The 24,438-nt window shown below is 42.3% G+C and overlaps 1 protein-coding gene across 1 annotated transcript in view; it reads left to right on the top strand.

Moving 5' to 3' along the window:
* Positions 1-778: 778 nt before the first annotated feature.
* Positions 779-24,438, top strand: part of LOC117374186 (protein bicaudal D homolog 2) — a 57,973-nt gene continuing 34,313 nt past the window's right edge. Inside the window, exons 1-2 of the mRNA XM_033970364.2 lie at positions 779-1,278; positions 20,579-20,791. Coding sequence (XP_033826255.1) covers positions 1,042-1,278; positions 20,579-20,791 — 450 coding nt within the window. The 5' untranslated portion in view covers positions 779-1,041. The remainder of the gene's footprint in view (positions 1,279-20,578; positions 20,792-24,438) is intronic.

Below are 24,438 nucleotides of genomic sequence, written 5' to 3'. Positions count from 1 at the left end.
CTTCTAACAGCTAATTTCTAACTTCTAACTGCTAGATTGTAACTACTAACTTCTATCTTCTACCTTCTAACTGCTGACTTCTAATTGCTCATTTCTAAATTCTAATTTGTAACTTTTAACTGCTAACTTATAAATGCTAACTTCTAACTGCTAGCCTTTCTGAATATTAAAAGTGGATGTGGCCCTTTACCTCCTCCTTCTAAAACGGGTTGACGATAAAATGAGTTTCATCTGCGCGTTTTTACAAGTGAACACAAGGGGGCCGCGGGTCTCACTCTCGTAGCTGATTTCCGCGCTCCACATCGGCACCTTCGCCAGGCATGACGGGAGCATGAGTTTATTTTGCGCTGTTAGCTGTTGAACAATCGGATAAGACGCAACGGAAAGACTACATTTCCCATCGGGCTTTGCGGCGAGCGTGGCGCTGCCCCCGCACGTTGCGTAGTGCATTTTGTATGAGCAAACCGTCCGTCAGCTGTTCCCTCAAAGCCGGCTGATCTGAAGTATGAAAACACCGGAAAACGTGAGCACGCACTTTCAAAATAAGACAAAGTAATACTGACACTCATGAGAAAGTGCGGTTTAATCAGTAATGCTTGTATTATTTGATCGATTCTTGTAAAATACAGACTTAAATTATGTGTTTTGATAGCGCGGAAGCAAGTCAAAGTGCCCAATCTGTTACATTTGGTTTTAGCGTGAAAGGTTGAAACCGGAAGTCGTGCGTTCCTGTCCTCCGTCTTGGCTCTGGTAAGTTTGCTGCGGAGCTGTAGACGCTAAAAGCCGGGGGAGAGGCGAAGGGACCGGAGCACCTCAGCGATGCAGCATTAAGACTCCCCCCTCCCCCGCGTACACGGACAGCGAGTTTAGAAACGTACATGACCAAAGACGCGTGGCCAGCCCCGAGAAACGCAAACGTAACAATCATGCAGTTTAAATACAGACGAATTTAAGCCCTCGCGCCTCTTCTTCAAGGTGAACGCCGCATCCCTCGCGCCTCACGTCGGCTCGTGCGTCAACCGTTAGCCGTTGGAACCGACCATGTCCGTGGAAGAGCAGCAGCAGCAGCAGTGGGGATATCCGGACAACATTCCCGGGTGGATGAGGGCTGAGATCGAGCGGCTCTCCCGGGAACTGACCGAGACCACGAACGAGAAGATCCAGGCAGCAGAGTACGGGCTGGTGGTGCTGGAGGAGAAGCAGCAACTCAAACAGCAATATGAGGAGCTGGAGGTGGAGTATGAGAGCATCAGGCAGGAGCTGGACCAGCTTAAAGAGGTCAGATCTGAGGATAAATGTGCTTTTTTAACTATTTATGTTGCTGCCATAGAGGGATTCCACTAACACATGATCTAGTCTAGACCTTTAGCTTCTCCAGTGTATTATTACTTACAAATAATGATGGGAAAAGTAGTTTGGAAATGGATTTAGTTACATTTTAATTCAAGTATTCAGTAGATTTCCTACATGGGCCAATCAGAGTACTGTATTCTGAGCCCTGGGGAATACGTTTATACCTGTTTGCACTATATTATACTTTAAAAACTTGACTTGTAATTGCAAACAAGTTGATTTTTGTTGTTATGTCCAATTTCTTTGGTGTTTCTGTAAAATTTTCTCACTAATACTGTGCAGTCCAAAGCCACTGCCATGTATTTTTAAAAATTTAAGGAAGTAACTGTATTCTGAGCACTTGGGAGTACTTTTACACCGTTTTGCATTATGTTTTACTTTAAAAACTCGACAAACAGGTTGATTTTTGTTGTTGTGCATTCATCTATGTCCAATTTAAGATGGAAAATCATCATATTCTACATAATTTAATCACTAATACTCTGCAGTCCAAAGCCACTGTCATGTATTTTTTAAAATTTAAGAAAGTAACTATATTCTGAGTACTGAGGAATACTTTTACACCTATTTGCACTATATTATGCTTTAAAAACTTGGTATATATTTGCAAACAGGTAGATTTTTGTTGTTATTCATTCATTTATGTCCAATTTAAGATGAAAAATCACTCATATTCTAAATAATTTTCTTACTAATACTGTGCAGTCCAGAGACAAAATTACCTGATGAAGTACTACCATGTATTTTTCAAAATTTAAGGAAGTAACTGTAATCTGAGTACTAACAAATGAAAGAATATTTGTACTGAAAGCAAAATTAATATTCAGAATACTATCTCTGGTGCATGTATTCAGTTAAAGTTAAAATCTATGTTTTAATTGTAATAAACCTTGTATATATCCACAGCAGTTATGTTACAAGGTCAACTACATGATATGAAGGATAGACACGTGCAGGCTCCCCTCCCTGTGCTGTTCTGTGCTGCGCCCACCCCCCCCCTCCTCCGGCTGAGGGTATCCCCCACAATCCCCTGCCTTTATTATTTATTTATCCCACACCTCACCCTTTCCTTGCCGTTCAGCTCGTACTTCTTGCCTTTTTTATGCCGTGCCACCGCTTTGAAACTATTGCGTTGTTATAATTCTAATATAATGAACTAATTAAATACAGTTCCTTCAATGAGGTAATGTCATTTTCTGTTGGTGAATCATCCTCCCATGCGATGAACTGGTTAACTTCGCAGAGGCGGGAGCGCGTTTGAATTTTAAACGTTCCCGCTCAGTGGAGAAGAAGCTGGAGCGGAAACTGGACGAGTAACGACCTTTCGGGAATGGAAAGAATGTGTCGAGCTGTGAGTGGAGAGATAAAGGAAGTTTGTCAGAGGCTGAAACAGTGGTCCGGCTTGTCCCGTGTCATCTGGTTTCGATATATGTCCACAGAGCTCCTCACCGTCTTGTGATTTGACCGGCGTGTCGTTTCATTCATGAGTTTGCCGGTTTAATCTGTGTATTGACGAATGCGTTCAGTCGTTCTCGTCTCACGTCCTCCTCTGCGGTGGCTCTTCCTCCGGTCTCCAGCTGTCTCACTGTGGGGGGGTGGATGTTTTTGCCAAGAGCCTGTTTTTGCTAAGCCAGAGTTCTTCTAATTTCTACGGTTGATTTTAGTTTAGTCAGATACTGGAGGGCACTGAGCGCTTGTGGTCTGACGGCGTGTTTGTGCAGAGTTGAGGGAGGGGGGGAGCTTTGGGCTGTGTTTAATGGTGGAATGTAACGGAGTAAAAGTAGTAAAGTACTATACAAATTTTAGCTATCTGTGCTGTGATACTTTTTACTTTTACTTAACTACATTTGAGAGCAGTATCTGTACTTTCTACTCCAATATATTTTTGAACAGGACTGAAAAACTGAACTATTTTTAAATTATTGTTTGAGATCATGTTAAAAATTTGAGCAAACGATCGATTTATTTGTTTCCGTTGGACAAGATTGCTTCAATGGATCTTAAAATCTACGTGAAATATTTCAACTTTAAGTATGTTTTTAAATGGATACTTAAGACTTTTACTTAAGCCAATTTTTCATGTGATATTCTTATTTTTACTTGAGTATTTTTTGCCTTGAACTTTTACTTCTTCGACCACAGTTCTTGCGCACTTTTTCCCATGCATTTCTTTGCTGGAGAGACAGAGAGTCAAAGGGCCTTTCAATGGAATGAATACACAAAGTAGTAAAAGGGATTAACAATGCAAGATCAAACCCGAGACAGACGTATTTTCTTTTTAATCAAAGTCTTGAGTTGAGATACCCATGTGTGAGTTTTATTACAGCGAACAAACACATCTGAATAGGTAATAAACTCTATTGTTTGCAGAGCTGTGGCAGAAGTTCATTTCTTCAGCGTGGGGTCGAGGAGCAGGTTTTACTGGCTGTAGATCAACACTGAGATGTCTTTTTTTGAAAAGCCATAGAAATGCGCCTTTATCTCTGCTCCCAGCCCGGGAATCTGTTTGGACTCGTCAGGAAAACGTGATCCTATCAACGGGAATACACATTCTTCCAGTATTCTCGATGGCTTCCTTTGTCATGTCTAGGGCAAAACTGGAGGTCGTAGAGAGCAGTTAAACTACTACTGTGATGTGTAGGGATATTTTGTAATTTTTTGGCCATACAATAAGATTTAAGCTGTAAAAGGTTGAATGAATAACTTGTTTAACTCATTACAGATTCAAACTAAAGTACTAAAGAGTTTAATTCTGCTGTTTATTTGTTGCTCATGATTTTTAACAATATTGTGGATTTAGGCGTGTTTTTATGGTTTCAATCTGCTCTTCGGTTGTTGTGTCAGTGCCATAAATGGGCTTCAGTATTATCGTTTATTGTCTGTATTTACTTTAATGACATATCGAACTTCAAAATATGTTATTGTGGCAGATCTCACTGTGATTTTTACTGATGTTGAAAGACGAACAGGAAACTGGGCAAAGTGAATTAAACAAAGTGTTCAGATTCAGTGGGTTTGATGGAAGATTGTCTGAGGAGTCTCTGCGTCTGCACCAGAGCAGCACCAGAGGCCAAAATAATGAGCTGCTCTGTGTGTCTGATCACTGTGGTGGAGATGCTTTGTTACAGTGTTTTTTATTGTCATAATACATTTTCTTTTAAAGTGCCATCATTCAAATATTTATGTAACGTATTTTAAATAATTTCTATTTATAAGATCAGATGTGACTCTAAATCAGATGGAAATCCCTGACATTACATTACAATCACATTATCATTGTGATTCTTGTATATTTGGCCTGTGCTGATCACACTAATGATTTGGAATATTGATCTTGAGCCAAACTCTGCCCCTCATGACTCTGTATGACATGGACTAAAGCCACACTCAAGCCCTCTGAACCCCAGCGTAACCTCCCCTTTAATGATTATAATGATTATCATCTCAGGCTCGTCCATAGCTGCACTGGTAAACGGGCACTAATATTAACCTCCACATGCAGGAAGATGGAGCGATTCTGTGAGCACTGTTGCCTGGTAACGGCACAGCTCTGAGCTGTGGGTCCAAGCTGCCTCTTCAGCCACAAATAACCACGTGCTAACTGATGAACGCAGATATTTCCAATAACAAAACTACATGTACTGTAGCAGTTATATATAACATATACAGCAGGTTTTCTCACACAGTAACAGAGCTGATTCATGAAGCAAGGTGAATCAGATTTTTTATAGTTGTAATAGTTTCTGGAAGAAGATTACCGTGTGACTTTGTTTAGACCATAAACAGCGTGCTATGCTGTTATCAGGTTAACTGGCAGGTGACAAAGTACAGGAGCAGTCACGAGCTAAGCAGCTTCGGATTCACTCTGAGTTAAACCCCTTACAGGTGACATCACGAGCCACGCCTCCAGCTGTTCACACCAGGACGAGCTCCCACAGCATCTCAGGCTCCCACAGACTCCTGGTGTATTTTTGCGCTGGTGCCAGGGACCACACAGGAGCCGTTTACACTTGCATACCATCACGTTTCTAGCCTGTCCCAGTCCAGGCAGCTGCGTTCCTGGTTGTGGAATTCAAACACACAATCAGCTCTCTAAATATTGTTAAGCTCAGTCAAACCTCCCATCTCTGTGCTCCGAGGGGGGGGTCATTGTTGGCCTGAGCCCAGAGGGGTTAACAGGTCTTGGGTGTCACCGATGTAGCGGGTTAAACGCCATCAGTACAGAGCGTTTGACAAAGCAGAGATTGAGAGAGGCGTCCCATTGTAGGACCATTTGAAAGGTTGGTCACTTTTGTTCTTGTTAAAACAGCAGATCACAAAAGGATATATGCCAGTGTACCTAACAAAGACATCTGCGGTGACTTTAAGCCCTTTATGTTTGGTTTTGATTGAACTGTGACAGAAGTACTGCTGATAAAGAATCTGAAATATTCTGTAGAGCGCACGCCTGCAGTTAAATGGTAAGCTTTTTCTAAATGGCACTAAATAAAGCCTCAAATCCCTTCTGAGAATAAGAGGATGAATCCCACTTGCTACGCTCCGGCTTATGAAGACATGGGATCTCCTGGACCGGCCCTGCTCTGGTGTGTCCAGCCAGGGACGCCAGAGTGCATTCTGGGAAATCCTACACTCATGGGCTGATCCTGGACAGTTATTGTTAAAAGGACCATATTACACTGTTTTCAGATTTGTTCTAATGTTGTCTCCTCATCACAAACAGACCTGGAGCTGTGTTTTGTTTCATATTTCACAACCAAACCCTTCTTCTCTCAAACAGAAAACACTCCACCTAGTGATGTCATCATGTGGTAATACAGGATGTAATCAATAGAACAAATCCAGCTGCTTAGCGTTAGAGGACAGCTATAATTATTTTTATCAATGGTAAATTATTTGGAAGTTTAAAGCTAAAGGCCTCACGACAAAGTATGCAAACATGTGACCTTTTGTGACTGGAAAAGAAATAAAAATATAACAGTTTGCATTAACAATGATTGGAGATGAATTCACTTTATTCATATTTAGTCGTTGAACTTTCATGACTCGGGAAAAGAGCCCCCAGCTGGTTGTTCTCGTTACAGCTGGTCCTTTCACAAAGACGTAGCATTGTGCTGTTGTGCCTTCAGCTCATCCATTGAACAATTTTATAAACATGTGCGTCATCACCATAGACTGTGGATATAAACGGACACAGCTAACCTGCGAGCCGCCGCATTCCGACGATGAAGCGATCATATGCGCGCTTCCGGCTTCAACGACTCTGGCCCCAATTCGCTTTACGTTGGAAAACTGTGGCCCTTCTGTGTGTAACTGCTGCTGTTAGACTCGACATTTTGGTCTTAAAATGTTTGTATTAACCTGCTCTACATGATTTTGGTATGGTTTTTTTTCGCTATTGTTCATATCTTGAGTTACAGACACATTAATAACACGAATCTTCTTTCCCTGAGGTCACTCCCGGTAGCGTTAGCAACAGGTTTGATTGACAGTGTTGCTAAGCGGGAAGGGGCGTTACCTTCAACTAATTCGCTCTAGATTGCCTCTTTGGTTGCTATATCTTTTTAAGCTTATATATTCTTAGTATTTGGTGTTTTATTTTGCACTTTATCACCGAAAAAAGGTCCTCGTTTGTGAGTTGTGTTCACTGACAATGGCGATAAAAGTCTTCTGATTCCGATCCTGATGATACTCGCGGTCAGATTTCCAAACTTGGAGCGCCGTGGGTGACGTCGCACTCGCTCAGTCCACGTCTTTATCCGGTCTATGCTCATCATTGTGTCCCGCGTTGACGTTTGGTTGTGTAGTAGCTGTACGGAAGCCTAGCAGGACCATGATTTAGACAGCGTAATCCAATTAGAAAAGCCCGAGACCAGATCAGGCGGGAGTCCGGGCTATAAGGAGACGCTGAGATAATGACTGCAGCTGAGGACTGGGCAGGGACTACTTTATGATGATTAATATTATTATTTTTACAGAATGTTCTCTTTATAAGTGGCATTAAATAGACACACCTCACATCGCTGTCACTTTAGTCAACCAGGAGTTCCCGTGTTATTAAAGCAGCCATATTATCCTATGTTCTGATCGATGTGATAATGTCGTTTCCTCATTGCAAACACACCTGGAATTTTGTTTTGTTTCATTTATTTAGGGCTTTAAACTCCACACACCTTCACTTTTAGAATCAATTAGATGATTTCAGCTTCTGGAATTGCCAATCTCTGCTGAACTAAAGGTAAAACTAGGAGGTAACAGCTTTATAACATGACTTAAAACTTACAAGACGCCATTTTGTGTCATACAGGACCTTTAATATACCGTGTTTTCTATTAGTTTTGACTATGAGGCCTTGTTTGTGTGGGCTTGGTGGTGTCTTACATAAACCAGTGAATCAGCTTCCCTAGTATTGCTTGTTTAAAGTACCTTCCTCATTTCTATATTAAACCCCATAGCGTTTTCTCAAGGCTTTTGCCATACTGCATACATGCCCCATATTTTCTCTATAAATCACCATGTTATCTGTACAAACTGTCCACATACAAGACAAGCAAAGCCCTGATATGATCCCAGCTTATGACTTGGGATAATTAATGTTTGTGTTTACAGAGCTCGCCCGCTTTAAACTTCCTTCCATTGTGCCGGAGTCAGTCTTATACAGTCAGTATCCTGTTTACAGCTGAGGCATTTATAGCAGACGGGAAGGATATGAAGTACTGTCAGGAAGCGTTACTATCGGCCCGAGAGAAGCAGGTTCATGAATCATTTAAATCAATATTATCTTCAAGAGGAAACGTGAGCTTTTCAAAAATACATTTCATAGCATGGCTGTAGTTTTATTTTGAAAATCATTCGACTAGGGAATGTATCAAATGAAGTTTTTGCAAATTTAGTTACTTAAAGAGCCCTGAGTTCTTCTCTCATATAGAAAACGCTCTGTTCCACCTTGTGATGTCATCGTGTGGTGATACAGGAAGTGCTCCATTGTGTTTTTAAACTCCACACACCTTCGCTAGAATCATTTGGATCACTGGAACTGGAACTGGAGTTGCTAATCTCTGCTGAAAGGTAAAAGGAGCTGTTAACTTGAAAACTACCACTTCATGACATCACAAGGTGGAACAGAGCGTTTTGAGCTCTGAGTAATTCTGGTTTATTAGTCTGTCTATATGTCGAAACATGTGTGAATGAAGCAAAACACAACTCCAGGTCTGTTTTTGAGGAGGTAACAGCATTAGAACACGACTTAAAGCTCACATGAGTCAAATTTGCGTAATATACGACCTTTAAGGCTGTATAATCCTGTTCCAAGGAGGATGCACATATTAGCATATGTGACAAAGAGTTTCTTGTGGCAGTAATAAATGGACAGATGGTGGGTGCTGCGACCCCCCTCTCCAGAGTCACGTGCCCTCAATCAAAGCTGTTTATTCATACATGACGTTTCTTGCATATGGTAGCAGCTATAGGTGCTATGTTACGCAAAATTGACTCATGTGAGCTTTGAGTCGCGTTATAATGTTGTTACCTCCTCAAAAACAGACCTGGAGTTGTGTTTTGTTTCATTCACACATGCTCTGTTCCACCTTGTGATGTCATGAAGTGGTAGTTTTCAAGATTAGCAGCTACATTTTACCTTTAGTTCAGTAGTAGATTGGCAGTTCCAGGGCTGAAATGATCCAAATTATTCTAGAAATGAAGGTGTATGGAGTTTAAAAACACAGTGGAGCACTTCCTGTACTACCACATGACATCACAAGTGGAAAAAAGGTGGAAAACCCAGCCTAAATGTGCAGGGTTTGTGCGTTAAACATGTGCAAATGAAACAAAACACAACTCCAGGTCTTTTTGTGACGAGGAAACAACATTATAATATAAATCAATGTAATATAGACTCTTTAAAGTTGTCCAGAATAACTTATCTGAAATATATTGAAACTGTAAGACTCAAAAGGTAAGAACAAGAGACCTTTCAGAAACTGTGTTGAATCTCCCATCAAAGCAAAGCCCCGAATTAATCAAACCATCACGGGGTCCTTTGCTCATTTTAATAGGCCAACTATTCAAACATGCAAACCGTTTTCTAAAGCTCGTCCCTTCACCCTGCAGCTCCTTCCTTTTAAATATACCACCGCCAACACAATAAAGAACATATCCAGTGTCTCTCACCATCATCGCACAGTGCCACCGAACTCCGCCCCCCCTTCCCCCCTCCGCAGGCCGCCATTGTGAGTCTAGACTGTCTTCTTTGAACCCCCCCGGGCAGGCTTCAGAAACGGATAAATGGCAAAATAGTTTAATCGAATGGTGGGCTATGGAAGAAAGTGGGCCCACGTTGCGAAAAACTTGGGGCACGAGGAGGGTATTTTAATTGGATACATGCCAGCCTCACAGGGGTGCTTGAGAAATGACAGGAGGGGCACCGCGTTGGTTTTTCTGTGGGAACGAACTCGCTTCCTTTTGAGAGGGAAGAATAGCGAAGAATCAGCTGCTCCGATGCGTTTAAAGAGCTGGGAATTTAAATGAGCGCCAACACAGAGAACACGGGAATGGAGCTTCCTGCATTTGTGTGGCGTTCATTGTGCGCTTTGGAAATCTTTGGGTTTGGAAAATGGGTTGAATTTGTGGTTTGTAGCGGTGACCCGGCCCAATTACGCTTCGCTATCCGGGTCTCAGGTGTAAAGACCTTCACGCTAACCTTGAAATGTAACCTCGTCGATTGAAAAAAAGTCCCTCGCCGTCCCAGAATGCCTTTAATTACTGCGAGTGGTGCAGGAGGTCATTAAAGTGTTTGGTTGGAGGAAGGGCCCGTCCAGACCAGACCCCATCATTAGGGGCACACCAGAACAGCCCTCTGGGAAACACTCAGGCCGGGTTTATGGTGTCGCTGTTTGACACACGTGCAGCAGAAGTGATGAGGGATTGTGTTAAAGAAACGACACAAGAACCAACATGTCGACGTGAATGATGTTCGCCTCCCACCCCCCATCCTCCGGTCAATGCCACGACCCGCCTGAACGACCCTGAGAGTGGAGCCGTCTCATACACAACATTTATCTCATAAGTCATTAGAGACGCCGGTTTAGCGCAGCTCTCCACAGACAAATGTCTTTAGCAGCAGCAGGATCCCAGCCCCCTTTTCTTCTTCCTGTGTTTCCACCTTCACTCTCTGTGAATTGAATCTCACGTGTTCTGGGTCAGTGCAGCTGTAGTGAGCCCCAGCTGTGGCTCAGCTGCTCCCCATGTTTCAACAATATGTGATGTGTGTGCATGTGTGTGCATGTATGTGATGTGTGTGCATGTGTTTACATGTGTGTGCGTGTGTTTACATGTGTGTGTTTACATGTGTGTGTTTACGTGTGTGTGGGGGTGTGCATGTGTGTGCATGTGTGTGTGATATAAACACATGTAACTATTGATTGAGGGACAGTTCTTATGGGACCAAGCCTGCAGGACCTGCAGGAGGTTTAACATGGTCTAAACCTGGACTAGATTCAGGTCCAAACAGTCCAAGTGCAGCTGAGAGCGGCTCGGTGTTTGTGCAGATAGATGGATTTAAAGTGTCTGCACAGAGCTGAGCGGCAGAGAAAAGGGGAGGGCTTCAGTCTGTAGCTCTGATAGTACCATCTGCCCCGGTGGCACCCCCCTGTGTTACCTCTGCTGACCGGTGCTACTCTAATTGGCAATGTGACCATAATGACGTCTGCTCCCCTGGGGGTATGCGCGTGGACCTGGCATAGCTCATGCAGACACAGGCCCTCTGTTCTGGGCTAAAGTGCAGCTACAGGCCGCCTCTGATAAGGCCGTCTTTGCATTGCAAATGACCGAGGTTGGAAAAACCAAAGCTGGAGCAGCTCAGTGATATGAGCGATAAAGAAGACTTAAACCAAGCACAGATATGGAGGCACCGTATCAAAACTATTACACATATGCAGCGGCTGGAGATTAGCTCTTTACACCCCAACAATACACTGAGCCCAGCAGAAACATGTGCTTCCTTCTGATTATTAACCCGAGTTTGTGTTGCACAAGAGCCTGAGGATTTAGGATGCAAGAAAAACTAAATACTGCAATACAATCGTTGTAGCAATATTACAGTTTCTTTTCTTTGCAGTTTTGGTCCCCTGTCCAAATATTCCTGATTATAATATTATTTCTGTATGATTCTATCTCCTGTTCACCTCCCCCTCGCAGCCTGAACACACCTGCAGCTGTTTTTGTCTTTTTGGAAAATGTTTGTCTTGTGAACTTGGGCTTTTTTCACATCAGGGTCATATTCTCTTTGTGCTCAGCCTCTAAGCCTTTGGCTTTTAAAGAGCCACCAGGCTTTTCAGCAGTCTCCTGTTAACCTGAAATAGTAGTGTCTGTGCGACATGCGGGGCCGACGTACGGGGCAGTCACGCAGGGCCGAGGGGCGGGGCTGACACACAAGGGGCACTCTGCAGAATTAGGTGAGCGAGCGAGTGTGGAGGAAAGTGTGAAATCGTCCGAGAGCTGGAATAAAAAAGCCTGCAGCTCGGTGCAGCACTGAAAATCAATATGGCTCTGTGCCAAGTAGCAACTCTCGAATATCTCAGCCTCCCTCACATGGATTTTAACACTTTTTTCTGTCACTGTGTGTCTTTGTTTGCCAGATGACCATCTAGTATGAAATGTTTCCCTATTGAGTCGAAAGGAAAACAGGCTAGTGTCAGTGGAAATTATATTAAAGCAGCTCTATTGTGCTTGTGTCACTCTACAAGTCTAATCTGACACTCATTATGTTATAATTTGTACATTTTAAATCACAATATTCATCTAAAACAACTTAAAGAAAGAAACAAGTCAGCTAGAAAACTGCAGTGCCCAGTTGGAGCTGATGTCGCTGTATCATGGAGGTTGAAACGGGGGTTGATTGGCAACATGGCATCTTGAAAATAAGCGATTAAAGATTGTTCAAACATGCACAAATCACACCAAATACAACTTCACAGGGGAAAAAAGAAGAAAACAACTATACTAGCAGAATAGGTCTGATTTAACTAATAATAAAGTCTGTACCAGCGTGTTTGAAGCGTTTTACTGTGTGAGTTTAGGGCCGATAAGACACATAATCACAATGGGTTTTTGTTCTGATGGATCAAGATATTTATTTAAAACAAATCCAAATGTTATTCAATGTTCCTGAATATAAACAACACAGACTTTTAATCATTAGTATCAGGGCTGTGGAGCTCAACTGTGACGCCTGCTCAGGTTCCAGAAGTACATTTTTTTCATTCATTTTAACATATAAATAGTTCAAAGACATCACGGAGACTAACCAGCTACGTTAAATCCAAAAAGACCTTTTAAAATGCAAGATTCTCCTAACATTTTATATATAATGATTCAGAAACGTCTTGTGATAATTAGTTGTAGCCATGTAGCTGATTATCCCCAAGTAAGCTTTCAAACTTTTATTTATCTATTTATTTTTTCGGAAAGTCTGTGAGAAAAATGTTCGGGAAATTTCGTTCCGGGAGCGTGGGATGAGCCGTCACTGCTACATAATCAGCAAATACATGCCATATTTCAAAGGTCTAGCTCAAAGAATCAATTTGTTTAAAGGGTTTATCAAGTCTTAACAAAATATAACTACATTCAAATGGATTTTACTTCAGTTTATGTTGTGACTGGCTTTAATGAACCAGCCCTAACCTCTCATGAGATCGCTTTAGTTCGGCCTTTGTCAATAATTTCCAGTATTTTACAGTCCAAATTCCTCATTCATAATCATTATCTCTCGTGTTACTCATTACAGCGAGTGGCATTGACTTGAATATAGCCCCGTCTAATCAGGAACAGCTCCGTGTGTAAACCGCGTTAGCCAAAACAAGCAGAAATCCATGTGACGTGCATTCCTCAGGACAATGTTACGCAGCAGGCCGGGGCAAAAACAACAGGGATTCTCAGACGGTCTCAGAAACAACGGCTGGGAAATATATGACAAAACATCACCATTGTTCTGTATTTAGTCCAATTTCAATTTTATATTTTCTTATTAAGACATAAATCTGGGTTATTTCTTAGTTTTGTGAACATAAACGAGTACAACTGTCACGATAACACATTTTGAAGCAAGACGTGTTAAACATTTTCAAAAATTGTCCTGTTTATTACAAAGTCTGAACCCTGCTCCAAAGATTAACAAGTCCTTAACTGTTACTGACAATTTAAAACGATTAGTTTGATTGAAATGTGATTAACCGCAAGAACAAAGTAGGTAGAACAAGGTATTTTATCTCAAATTATATTATAAGATTTTAAAGAGCCCATATTACTGTTTTCTGATCTGTTATAATGTCGTTTCCTCGTCACAAACAGACCTGGATTTGTGTTTTTGTTTCATTCACACATGTTTAACGCACAAACCCTGCAGATTTAGGCTGAAAACACTCCGTTCCACCTTGTGATGTCATCAAGTGGCGATACAGGAAGTGCTCCACTGTGTTTTTAAACTCCACACACCTTCACTAGAATCTTTCGGATGATTTTAGACGTCGTTTCTGTGTAGGCTCTGAACACCTGACTGGGCGACAGATGCGTAAGAGGAGAAGCACTCTGTCTGAAAGGTTAGGAAAACTCCCGCGCACTGTCTCACTCTTAATTCACTTTTATTCTCACCACGTTTCGGTCCGTCTGACGTTCCTCAGCCGCAGAAGACCTGAGGGAGGTCAGAGGGGCCGAAACGTTGTGGGAATAAAAGTGAATCAAGAGTGAGACGATGATTTCAGACCTGGAATTGCCGAATCTCCACTAAACAAACGATAAAAGGAAATTGTTAACTTGAAAACTACCTCTTCATGACATCACAAGGTGGAACAGAGCGTTTTGAGCTTTGGAGATGTTACAGACTAATAATAAAGTGTTACTCAAACATGTGGGAATGAAGCAAAACACAACTCCAGGTCTGTTTTTGAGGAGGTAACAGCTTTATAACGTGATTTAAACCTCACACGAGTCAGTTTTGTATAATATAGGACCTTTTAATAATACTGACATAGTTTTTAAAGCATCAAACTATGTGCCGTTCATAGCAGGAGAAGTGGCTGTTTGCAGGACGCAGCGTAACCTAACGCCCCGGGAGGTCGAGGCTGTGTGCTACGGTCACATGATAGTAAACGTCTAAATATAGCAGCCCACTGGTGTATGAATAAAAATCCGAATCCAGGCTCAAGGAAGACGTCTCATTTGTTTATTAGAGCCAAGAATCGCTACACGTGAGCGTAGATTCACATGGACATAGACGCCGTTTAGTGAATTGTTGCGCGCTTGTGTCCTCCTCCTGCTCCACTTCTCTTCCTCCTCTTCCTCCTCTGCAGTTGCCTTTGTGGCCTGGTCTAACACTGACCAGCCTTGTATGAGTAACAAACACAGCAGCACATCATGGCACAAATATGCAGCTGGAAACCTCGATCACCTTAACATCAGCCCACACAAGACACTCAACATGGAGGCGTTTCCTGTTTGCTCTGAAGTCAAGGAAAAGACTCAAAGAAATTTAAAATGAAATGTATATATTTCTTATGTTTTAGTTTCAATATTTAAAATGAAATGTATATATTTCTTATGTTTTAGTTTCAATATTGCACAAATTATATCTTTTGACCACAGACTGACACAGATAAATGGACAGAGCTAACTAACATGAGTAAGCGCCATCCATTCTGGCTCCAATTCACTTTACATTGAAAAATATTCTCTGTAACTGCTGCTGTCAGACTCTTCATTTGCTCTTAAAATGTTCATATTAACCCTCTACATGATCCCGGTGTTTTTATGTTTCGCTATTGTGTCTGTAAATCAAGATCTGAACATTAATAACAGACAAATCAGGCATCTTCTTTCCCTGAGGTCGCTCTGGCTAGCGTTAGCAACGGGTTTGATTGACAGCGTTGCTAAGGGCCCACTCCCTGCTAAACCAGCGGTGCAGGCTGTTAAAGGTAATGCCCTTTAACAGCCTCGCTTCAGATTGGCTCTTTGGTTGCTATGATACTCGCAGTCAGAATTCCAGATAAGGAACTCGGCTCCAAATTAGCCGCTATAACTGCTAGCCTCGATGAGCTTCCTTTGACTAGAGCTGAACGCTGTGGGTGGCGTCACACTCGCTTAGTCGACTTCTTTACACAGTCTATAGTTTTTTTTTTCCCTTCATGAAGAGAAGAGACTAACTTAAGGGCTGGCTAACTTGAGGGCTGGCTAACTTGAGGGCTGGCTAACTTGAGGGCTGGCTAACTTGAGGGCTGGCTAACTTGAGGGCAGGCTAACTTGAGGGCTGGCTAACTTGAGGGCTGGCTAACTTGAGGGCTGGCTAACTTGAGGGCAGGCTAACTTGAGGGCAGGCTAACTTGAGGGCAGGCTAACTTGAGGGCAGGCTAACTTGAGGGCAGGCTAACTTGAGGGCAGGCTAACTTGAGGGCAGGCTAACTTGAGGGCAGGCTAACTTGAGGGCAGGCTAACTTGAGGGCAGGCTAACTTGAGGGCAGGCTAACTTGAGGGCAGGCTAACTTGAGGGCAGGCTAACTTGAGGGCAGGCTAACTTGAGGGCTGGCTAACTTGAGGGCTGGCTAACTTGAGGGCTGGCTAACTTGAGGGCTGGCTAACTTGAGGGCTGGCTAACTTAAGGGCTGGCTAACTTAAGGGCTGGCTAACTTAAGGGCTGGCTAACTTAAATGTTCTGTAAATCTGATTTGCTCGTCACATGTTCCCACATATATTGGAAATGCAGATATTCCAATAACAACTTAACACTGTAATGAAACCGTAACAGGCCTAATGATCATGTGACAGGACCCGAGCTCTCTGTATTTATGATTTGGAAAAACGACTCGTGTTTTTGAACCGTCGCACGTCTATATTTCAAACTAACCAGCGACAGAGACCGATTTAACCAGCGTTCTGTTCTAACCCGTTTATTGCGCTGGGGTAGGTCAGCTGTTTTGGTTTCTCTCACGCACACAGAACTCTTTATTCCTAAATTAGGTGTCGTCGGACCTTTGAGTCGCGCTCTGTAATCAGCGGACTTTGAAACCTGTTGTCTGGAGAGATTAGATCCCAAACCGATAGCTAGCTCGTGTCTCGACTTGTACTTAACCACAGACGCTGCCGTTTTAATGATAGACCCTGATACCCGTGACAGTGTCGTCGTAGCAACATGTAAAAACTAGTGACATGTGAATGCAGTGACAGCAGGTTGTGTTTTTTTTTAAATTACCCACGATCCCCAGAGAGACCAGAGCTTTGTTTGGGCGCTAATATCGTCCTTAGCAACCGGGATGCAACAGGATGCACGTTTTCCCATTATCGCGGCCTCTGGTGCTTTGAAAACTCCCGTGTCTTGTGGGTAATAATAGATTCAGTTATAAAAATAGGATCGTTGCGTGTTATTTGGACAGTACCACACGATTATGGCTGTGTTAACTGTATTCACTCACGCTGAAAAAGTCATTGTTCTGTATTGTTAAAGATGAAGTGAATCATTAGCGAGTCTGTGATCACGTGACGCGTTTGATCACGGCCGTTCTGCTTTGATCAGACTGCGGTGTGCCTCGGGATAGCCAAAGCCGTGACTGTTTTGTAAATGTAGAAACGCAAGAGAATCCTTGAACAAAGCAAGTCTGTTTTTTTTTCTAGTGAATTCCTCGAAACACTGCTTTGAAAAGGTTTATAACTAGGGATGCACCAGTTCAATTCTGGGATCAGATCAGCCTCGATACGGAGACATTTTCTGGATCAGATGCGAGTTTCCAGGTAACAGTTCAGCCGCTCTCCTGGTTGGACCTGTAAATGTAAAGATTAAGATGTATTTACGAGGCGTAGTTGGCCCAGAAAGCCTCATAAGTTGTTCAAAGTTGTTTCTTGAGAGATAAACAACAGCTACATAACACATCTGGATCAGTTTTGTCGTATTTTATTTTAGTTTTAAGCAAATAAATGCTGTTTTCAGTCTCGGCACTGGTATCAGCTGAGATCTTTATTTATTTATTTGTCAGGGACCGTATACAAATTCATTAATCTTACGAAAGAAAAGATGATTTGTACCAGATTTAGTTACTGCTACTTCCTGTGAACACGCGTTAAACATACACATTTCATTACAGTTACATTATAAGACAAGGTTAACATTAGCGGTTAAATACAATAAAATTTCCCCATGTCCAGTACGTGATGGTTCTTCCAGTCCAAACCAATGTAAAAAATCATTATGTGCAGGTTTTTACAGAGAAACAGAACAGTACAAATGAAGAATACTGATTTAGACACATTTGATTATCTAAAATGTACTTTATCAAATTGCTCGTAAAATTATTCATACAGTTTCATCCTGTCTGAAATCAGTTTCAGCAGATCCTTAACGCTGTACTATTGGCTCATCCCAATTTCCAGATTAATATATTTCCAATTCACGTGGGGACAGAAACATACGGTTTAAACTGAATTACAGCTTTGGACAGAGGCTCGTTGCCAGATTATAGGCTTGAACACGTCCGTCCTCCGTTTGACCGCCCTTAAAAGCCACTCCTCAGAAGGGCACCGCAGATTAGAGGCCTGAGGTCGAAGATTTTGGCAAAGGGTCCACTCTATCTACACAGATTGATTGCTCTGCTTCCAATACCACCATCCAGTGAGATTAGAGCGATGGGATTTCCCTTTTGATTGGGTTAATCCTGTCGTTTACTCAGACAATGCTTCATCAAAACTGTCTTTTTACTTTCACTTTAAATTTGGTTTCCCTGTCGTTTCTGTTGAATCGTGACAGCCTTCCCGTTCACGGCCTATATTTTGATTTTGACTTTGTTTTATTTATATCGTTTTTATCTTGCATCAGCAGTAAAACGCTCCATTTTTCTCGGCTGCAGTGGCACGAGACCCGGCTCCAGTTTGCCCCGCTCTAACCTGTCACAAATTGGTTTTACACTTTCACGTTAAGTCCTCGCAAACTAGGTCAGTCGGACTTGTACGAATTTCCAGATTCTGTTCCTCTAAAGGAATTACTGGGATTATTACAATATGCAGTGAAACCGGAGGAAAATCCGGCAGCTGCCAGTCACGTGCGGTTAGAAAGGGTTAGCGGGTCAGAGAGACAGGAGAGAGAGGGAAAGAGGGACAGAGAGGGAAAGGGAGAGACGGAGATGGAGAGGAAGAGAGACGGAGAGGGGGGAGAGACGGAGAGGGAGGGAAAGAGGGACAGGAAGAGAGAGGGAAAGGGAGAGACGGAGAGGGAGAGAGAGGGAAAGGGAGAGAGACAGAGGGGGGAGAGATGGAGAAGGAGAGGAAGAGAGAGGGACAGAAAGGGAAAGGGAGAGAGGGGGGAGAGATGGAGAGGAAGAGGAAGAGAGAGGTACAGAGGGACAGGAAGAGAGAGGGAAAGGGAGAGAGACAGAGGGAGAGAGAGAGGGAAAGAGGGACAGGAAGAGAGGGAAGAAGGGAGAGAAAGAGGGAGAGAGTGTGAAATGGGGGCAGAAAGAGGGACAGACACGGAGGGGAGAGACAGAGGGAGAGAAAAAGAGTGAAAGGGGGACAGGGAGAGAGTGAAAGGGGAGAAAGAGACGGAAATTGGGAGACAAAGTGAGAGTGAAAATGGGACAGAAAGAGGGACAGAAACTCACTTTCTGTCCCTCTTTGTGAAAGATGGGAGAGACGGAGATGGAGGAAAAGAGGGGAGAGAAAGAGAGACAGAGGGGAGTGAAGGAGAAGGAGAGAAAGAGGGAGAGATGGAGGGCGAAAGAGGAGTTAGAGAGGGAGAGACAGGAGAAATAGGATGAGAGGGGAATCAGAGAGGGAGCGATGAGAGAAAGGAGGGGGGAGAGACAGAATGAAAGAGCAGAGAGAGGGAGACTGGGAGTGAGGGGGAAAGAGAGATGGAAAGAGCGGAGCAAGAGTGAAAGAGAGAAGCGAGAGGGGAAACAAGGGAAAGAGAGGGGTGAGCGATTGTGAAAGAGGGGAGTAAGAGGGTGACGAGGAAGACGGTGAAGAGAGGGGTGAGCATGAGAGGGGGAGAGAGGGAAGAGTGAGTGGAAGAGGGGAGCGAAAGGTGAGAGAGGGGGAGGGAGGAAAGAGCGAGAGGGAGAGAGAGAGCTTGAGAACATCCTGAGGTGATTTTACCCACATAAACAGGACTCTGAGCTTCTCTCTAAACACACTGTGGTTTGAGGATCGGGCCTGAAGTCTGTAATCACAGATGTGGTAACTTTGAGACCGGGAAGCCTCGATTCCCATACACTCTAAATGCTCTTACACTGTTAAAATCTGTTTGAAATTGTGCTTATTTAAACCTTTACCTTTACCTCGTCACTGAAAATGGCTGTACTTTTGTTGTTTGGTTTTGTGAGATCTTAAAACAACTAAATAGCGACTGACCTAATTCAAAATTCCGTGACTCTTAGGAACAGAACAATAGTCTGGTACACTGTGTCACGGAAAGCTGAAGTGAACTTGGCCTAAAATGTCTTTGAATTCATTATTTACACCCCGTCCAAGACCAAACAGAACAAAAAAAAAACTGCTCCTCACTGCGTTTGCGCTCGCGAGGAATTGCTCCCGCTAACAGAAAATCTGGAACACATTTGGGAGTATGAGATGATTCTTTCCAGATGGAGCGTTTCACAGTCTACCACAAAGGGACTGATTTCTCATGTTGAACTGAACTGAACTGAACTGAACTGCTATAGCCAGGCCATACTTTACCTGACATAGATATTAGAATGTTCTTAAAGGTACACGCTTCAGTTTTTTTGCTGGATCGTCCATTACCGCAGTATGGTTTTAAACGCTTTCATTTTATCTAGTTTTAATTGCCAAAAAAATTAATCATTTCTGAACATTCTTGGCAAAACAATAGATTTCAGACTAGAGATCGAACGATATGGGTTTTGTCATGGTTGTGATATTTTTGGGCTGATATGTTGGCCGATTTTCTTTTTTTTCCCCAAATGAGTTCATGTACATTTACTACGAACTCCCCCCAAGCCCATTTTATTACTACAAACTTATAAAAGAACTGTGTAGTCATGTTTAGTGCAGCTTTCTCTTTGTATTAAAGTGTTAATTTAAAGCTTTGTGTGTGTTTTGGTCGACCTGCTGCCTAAAAAATAGTCTAAATATCAGCATCTCTACTCGGACACCTAAAACCCTAGAGCCCCTTTAAACCTGTACTTCATAAACTGCATTTTGCCTCATGATTTACCTCCGTCTTCTTTGCCCCCAGGCGTTCGGACAAGCCCACTCCAACCACAGGAAGGTGGCGGCGGATGGCGAGAGCCGCGAGGAGTCCCTGATCCTGGAGTCCGCCTGTAAAGAGGCCTACTACGAGCAGAGGGTCCTGGAACTGCAGAACGAGCTCCGTCAAACCCGCAACCTCCTCGCCAACACGCAGTCTGAGAACGAACGACTCAACACCATCTCGCAGGACATCAGAGAGGTGAGCGCCGTACGCCACATGTGTCTATAGCCAGAAAGTGTTTCAAATGTCATAAGAGGGATATATGTCTGTTTTATCCTCAACTGTGATTTTGAGTTTAAATTTCTCTTTCAATTTTAATTTCCTGAACCTAAACAATAACAACTTTGATTTTTTTTTTCAAATTTACGCAAGAATAGTACAGTTTTATTCTCCAAAATCTGAAATCCTGCTCCAAACTGCTTTTACCAAGAGAGGATTAGCGGTAGACCTCTTAATTAAAAGACCCAAGCATACCATTAAAGCAGATTTATTATCCAAAATGGACTTTTCAGAGCTTTTAACAAGGTTATAGTTTCACTCTCATTTATCCTCTCAAAGTTATATTTGGAGTGATTCGTGCATGTTTGAGCAATCTTTAAACGCTTATTTTCAAGACGCCATTTTGCCAATGAACTCCTGTTTTACGTTCGCACTTTGCTCTCCAATTTTATTTTATTTTGCGACGATACGCGTAGGATTCTGCAGCGTCTTGTAGCCAGTTTGGTACAAATGAAAAAAAAAAAAAGCTTCTCTCTAGTGTGAACTGCAGCTATCCATAGGGGGCGCCGACAGCTACACAGCTCTTTGTTGTTATGACGTTTATGGCGACGTCAGCTCCCATTGGACACTGCAGTTTTCTAACATGCAAGTCAGCGGAATTGTTTTTTTTATTAAGTAATTTTAGATTAATATGTATTTTATTTTTTTTATTTTTATTTTATTTTATTGTTTTGTTTATTTATTTTTTTTCAGATTTAAAGTGTGCAAATTATTATGTCATGAATATAGAGCAGACACAAGCACAATATGGCTGCTTTAACAATTAGAAATGACTGAATCTAAGTCTTGTTTAAAGCTTGGTACATTTCACAGCTCTGATATCTCTTCAAACTGTTGGGAATTTGAACTTGCCCTGAAAACGGCCCATTTACCTCTGACTTTCTTTCGTATTGTACCTCACACTTAACCTCTCACAAACGACCAAGTAAGTCCTCCATACAATATCTCATTACAATCATAATGCACTCCTTTATCGTCTATGACCTATTTAACACAAAGCACGACCCCTTTAATTGGTGTCATTACTGTATGCCGCGCACATAACCTCATTATACAAGACAAGACAGAAAACCCACCGGATGCACGGCCCACGGGGAGATGGATCAAAAGAGACGAGAGAGACGAGGAGCGTCGGAGCCAGCCTTTCACCTGAAACGGCTTTGATCCAACCACCGTCTTCTCTGCAGCCAAGTGCAGACCGGAATAATAATGAATATGTTTGAAGTTGTGGAATTTTTTTAAGATTTTAGACCTGTTATCGAAAATGGACTTTGCAGAGCGTTTTATTTTATTTTTATGTTATAATAGTTTCTTTCTCATTGACCCTCTCGAAGTTGTATTTGGAGTGATTCACGTTTGTGCAAGCTTTAATCGTTTATTTTCAAGGCGCCATTTTGCCGATCAACCCCCGTTTTCACCGCCACGTACACACGCCCACAATTTTTACTTAAATTATTACTTTTTTAATCGATACGCCCAGGATTTGGCACCATCACGTAGTCATTTTGGTACAAATTTTAAACATCCGGTGCCGTTCTTCAGCTGTTGTGGTGACGTTTACAGCGACGTTGGGCACCACGGTTTTCTAACACTTCCGTAAGTCGTTTTAGATGATTATTGTGACTTAAAATGTCCAAATTATAACATAACTATCTACGAGTGTTAGAAATTATAACTACAGAGTGACACAAACACAATACGTCAACCTTAAGGCACCACTCAACACAACCGTCCCATTGTAGTAACACGAAAAGTAGCTCAGAGTTGTTACGATGTTAAAGCCCATTGACTGCGGTCTGTCACGTGACCTATTTATCGTTTCTATAATGCTCTCACACAGCAGGAGATAAACCCGGGGGTCTTTACATTCTTCACGTTTATACATACATGATTTACTTCAGCTGAGTCCACTGATTTGCTGTGGGTTGTTTCAGCTTCATTATAGCGGCAGAAAAGCAGGAAAATTGCCTGGATTAGTGCGTAAAGTATGTCTGCAGGGATCCGCATTTCCTTCGCACGAGACAGATGTCAGCTGTGTGGTATGTACGGAGATTTGGGACAGAAGCTAGAGTGAAATTGCTGCGAAATTCTTACGATGTCTTACTATGAAGTTTTAAAACTGAGTTAATATGGAACCGATGGGATGAACAATATGGTTATTACTCATTTGTGATCAGAACTGATGTGATACTCGGTGTCTATATATCGTTTAATGGATCAAATATCGGTTCAGTTATATAGAAATAGATAGATTTTATAGGTTTTGATCTAAAAACTGATGTAATAAGACTATTTACTGGCCAATGTTCAAACCTGATGTGTAATCACTTTAAATTTAGATAACAAATAACAGTTGCAAAACCAAAACATAATTTTTTTATACCCTTTAGATGTTTGCATTTAAAGGAAATAAGTTATATTTTCAGACTCTATCGGCATTTACTTAAAGCGAAAGTATCGACATCAGTATCGCAATAGAAAAAAGATAAATTGGTGCATCTCTATTTGTGTTTGTAAAAAAGAGTAAAACTTAATTTGCATGTTCTCTCTGTGCCTGCTTTGTTTTCCCTACCACTAAAAACATTTATGATAGACTTCCTTCCCATCCTCACTGTTAGCGTCACTACTTCCTGTCCAGTTTTATCTCTATGAGCTGCAGAGTCACGCTAAAATGAAAACATATTTAAAGATTAGACATGTTAAACACTACACAGATCAAATGAATACTTCACCAGAGGACACTTATGTGTTTAGAAAGAGACGTTTGTGTCTTAATGCTAACGCTAATGCTAATTTTGAGGCATAGTAAACATTAAAACAACACCACAAACTGAAGTATTCAACATATAAAATTAACCCAGTAGTCTTTATTTTAATGAATTTGAATGTTATGTTTTCCTATTTTAATAAAAGTGACTGTTAGCTTTGAAACGCAGTGAGCTAACTAGCATGCTACGGTGCGCAAAGCCTATTCCTCTGAAAATGAGATTCCAAATCGCAATGGCTTGGATTGATTCCCCGTTGGATGTAACCAGGACTGCTTCATTTAGTCCTGGTTACATCCAAGTGAATCTGGTTTGGTCCTGTGTTGACTTCGACATAATACGCTATAAATTATCTCCATCTGCCTTGTAGTTCTTCCTCGTGAAATATAACACCATTAACTCGCATCGCACTGTGGCCTGTTTGCCGTCCTTATCTGTAAAAGTGCTGACACAGCTCCACTTCAGTGTTGCCGCTGTAATTGGCCTGATAGAGACGCTTGAGTGAGAATAGCTTTGCGTCGGACGATAATGACGCCGGTCTAATGGCCCTCTGGCGGTGCAGGGAGGAGCAGCCAGGACAGGGCACATGTCTGGGCACCGGGGCTGGCATTGTGACCACGGCGACATGCACTGAAAGACTCTTTTGTCTTGTGCGTTTTCAAATTAGCCTGAGCGAAAGGCCAATGGGGAAGGAATGGGCAGTGAGGATGCAGAGAATGGCGCCATTGATAGAGAAAAGGGAGAAAGAATAAACTTGACAGACGTAACCATGCGCTGGCTGGTCTAGTATGTGTGTATATT

The sequence above is a fragment of the Periophthalmus magnuspinnatus genome, chromosome 7 (genome assembly GCF_009829125.3).
Source record: "Periophthalmus magnuspinnatus isolate fPerMag1 chromosome 7, fPerMag1.2.pri, whole genome shotgun sequence".
Lineage (NCBI taxonomy): Eukaryota > Metazoa > Chordata > Actinopteri > Gobiiformes > Gobiidae > Periophthalmus > Periophthalmus magnuspinnatus.
The sequence above is the reverse complement of the archived record's forward strand: the minus strand, read 5'-3'. Positions and strand labels throughout refer to the sequence as shown.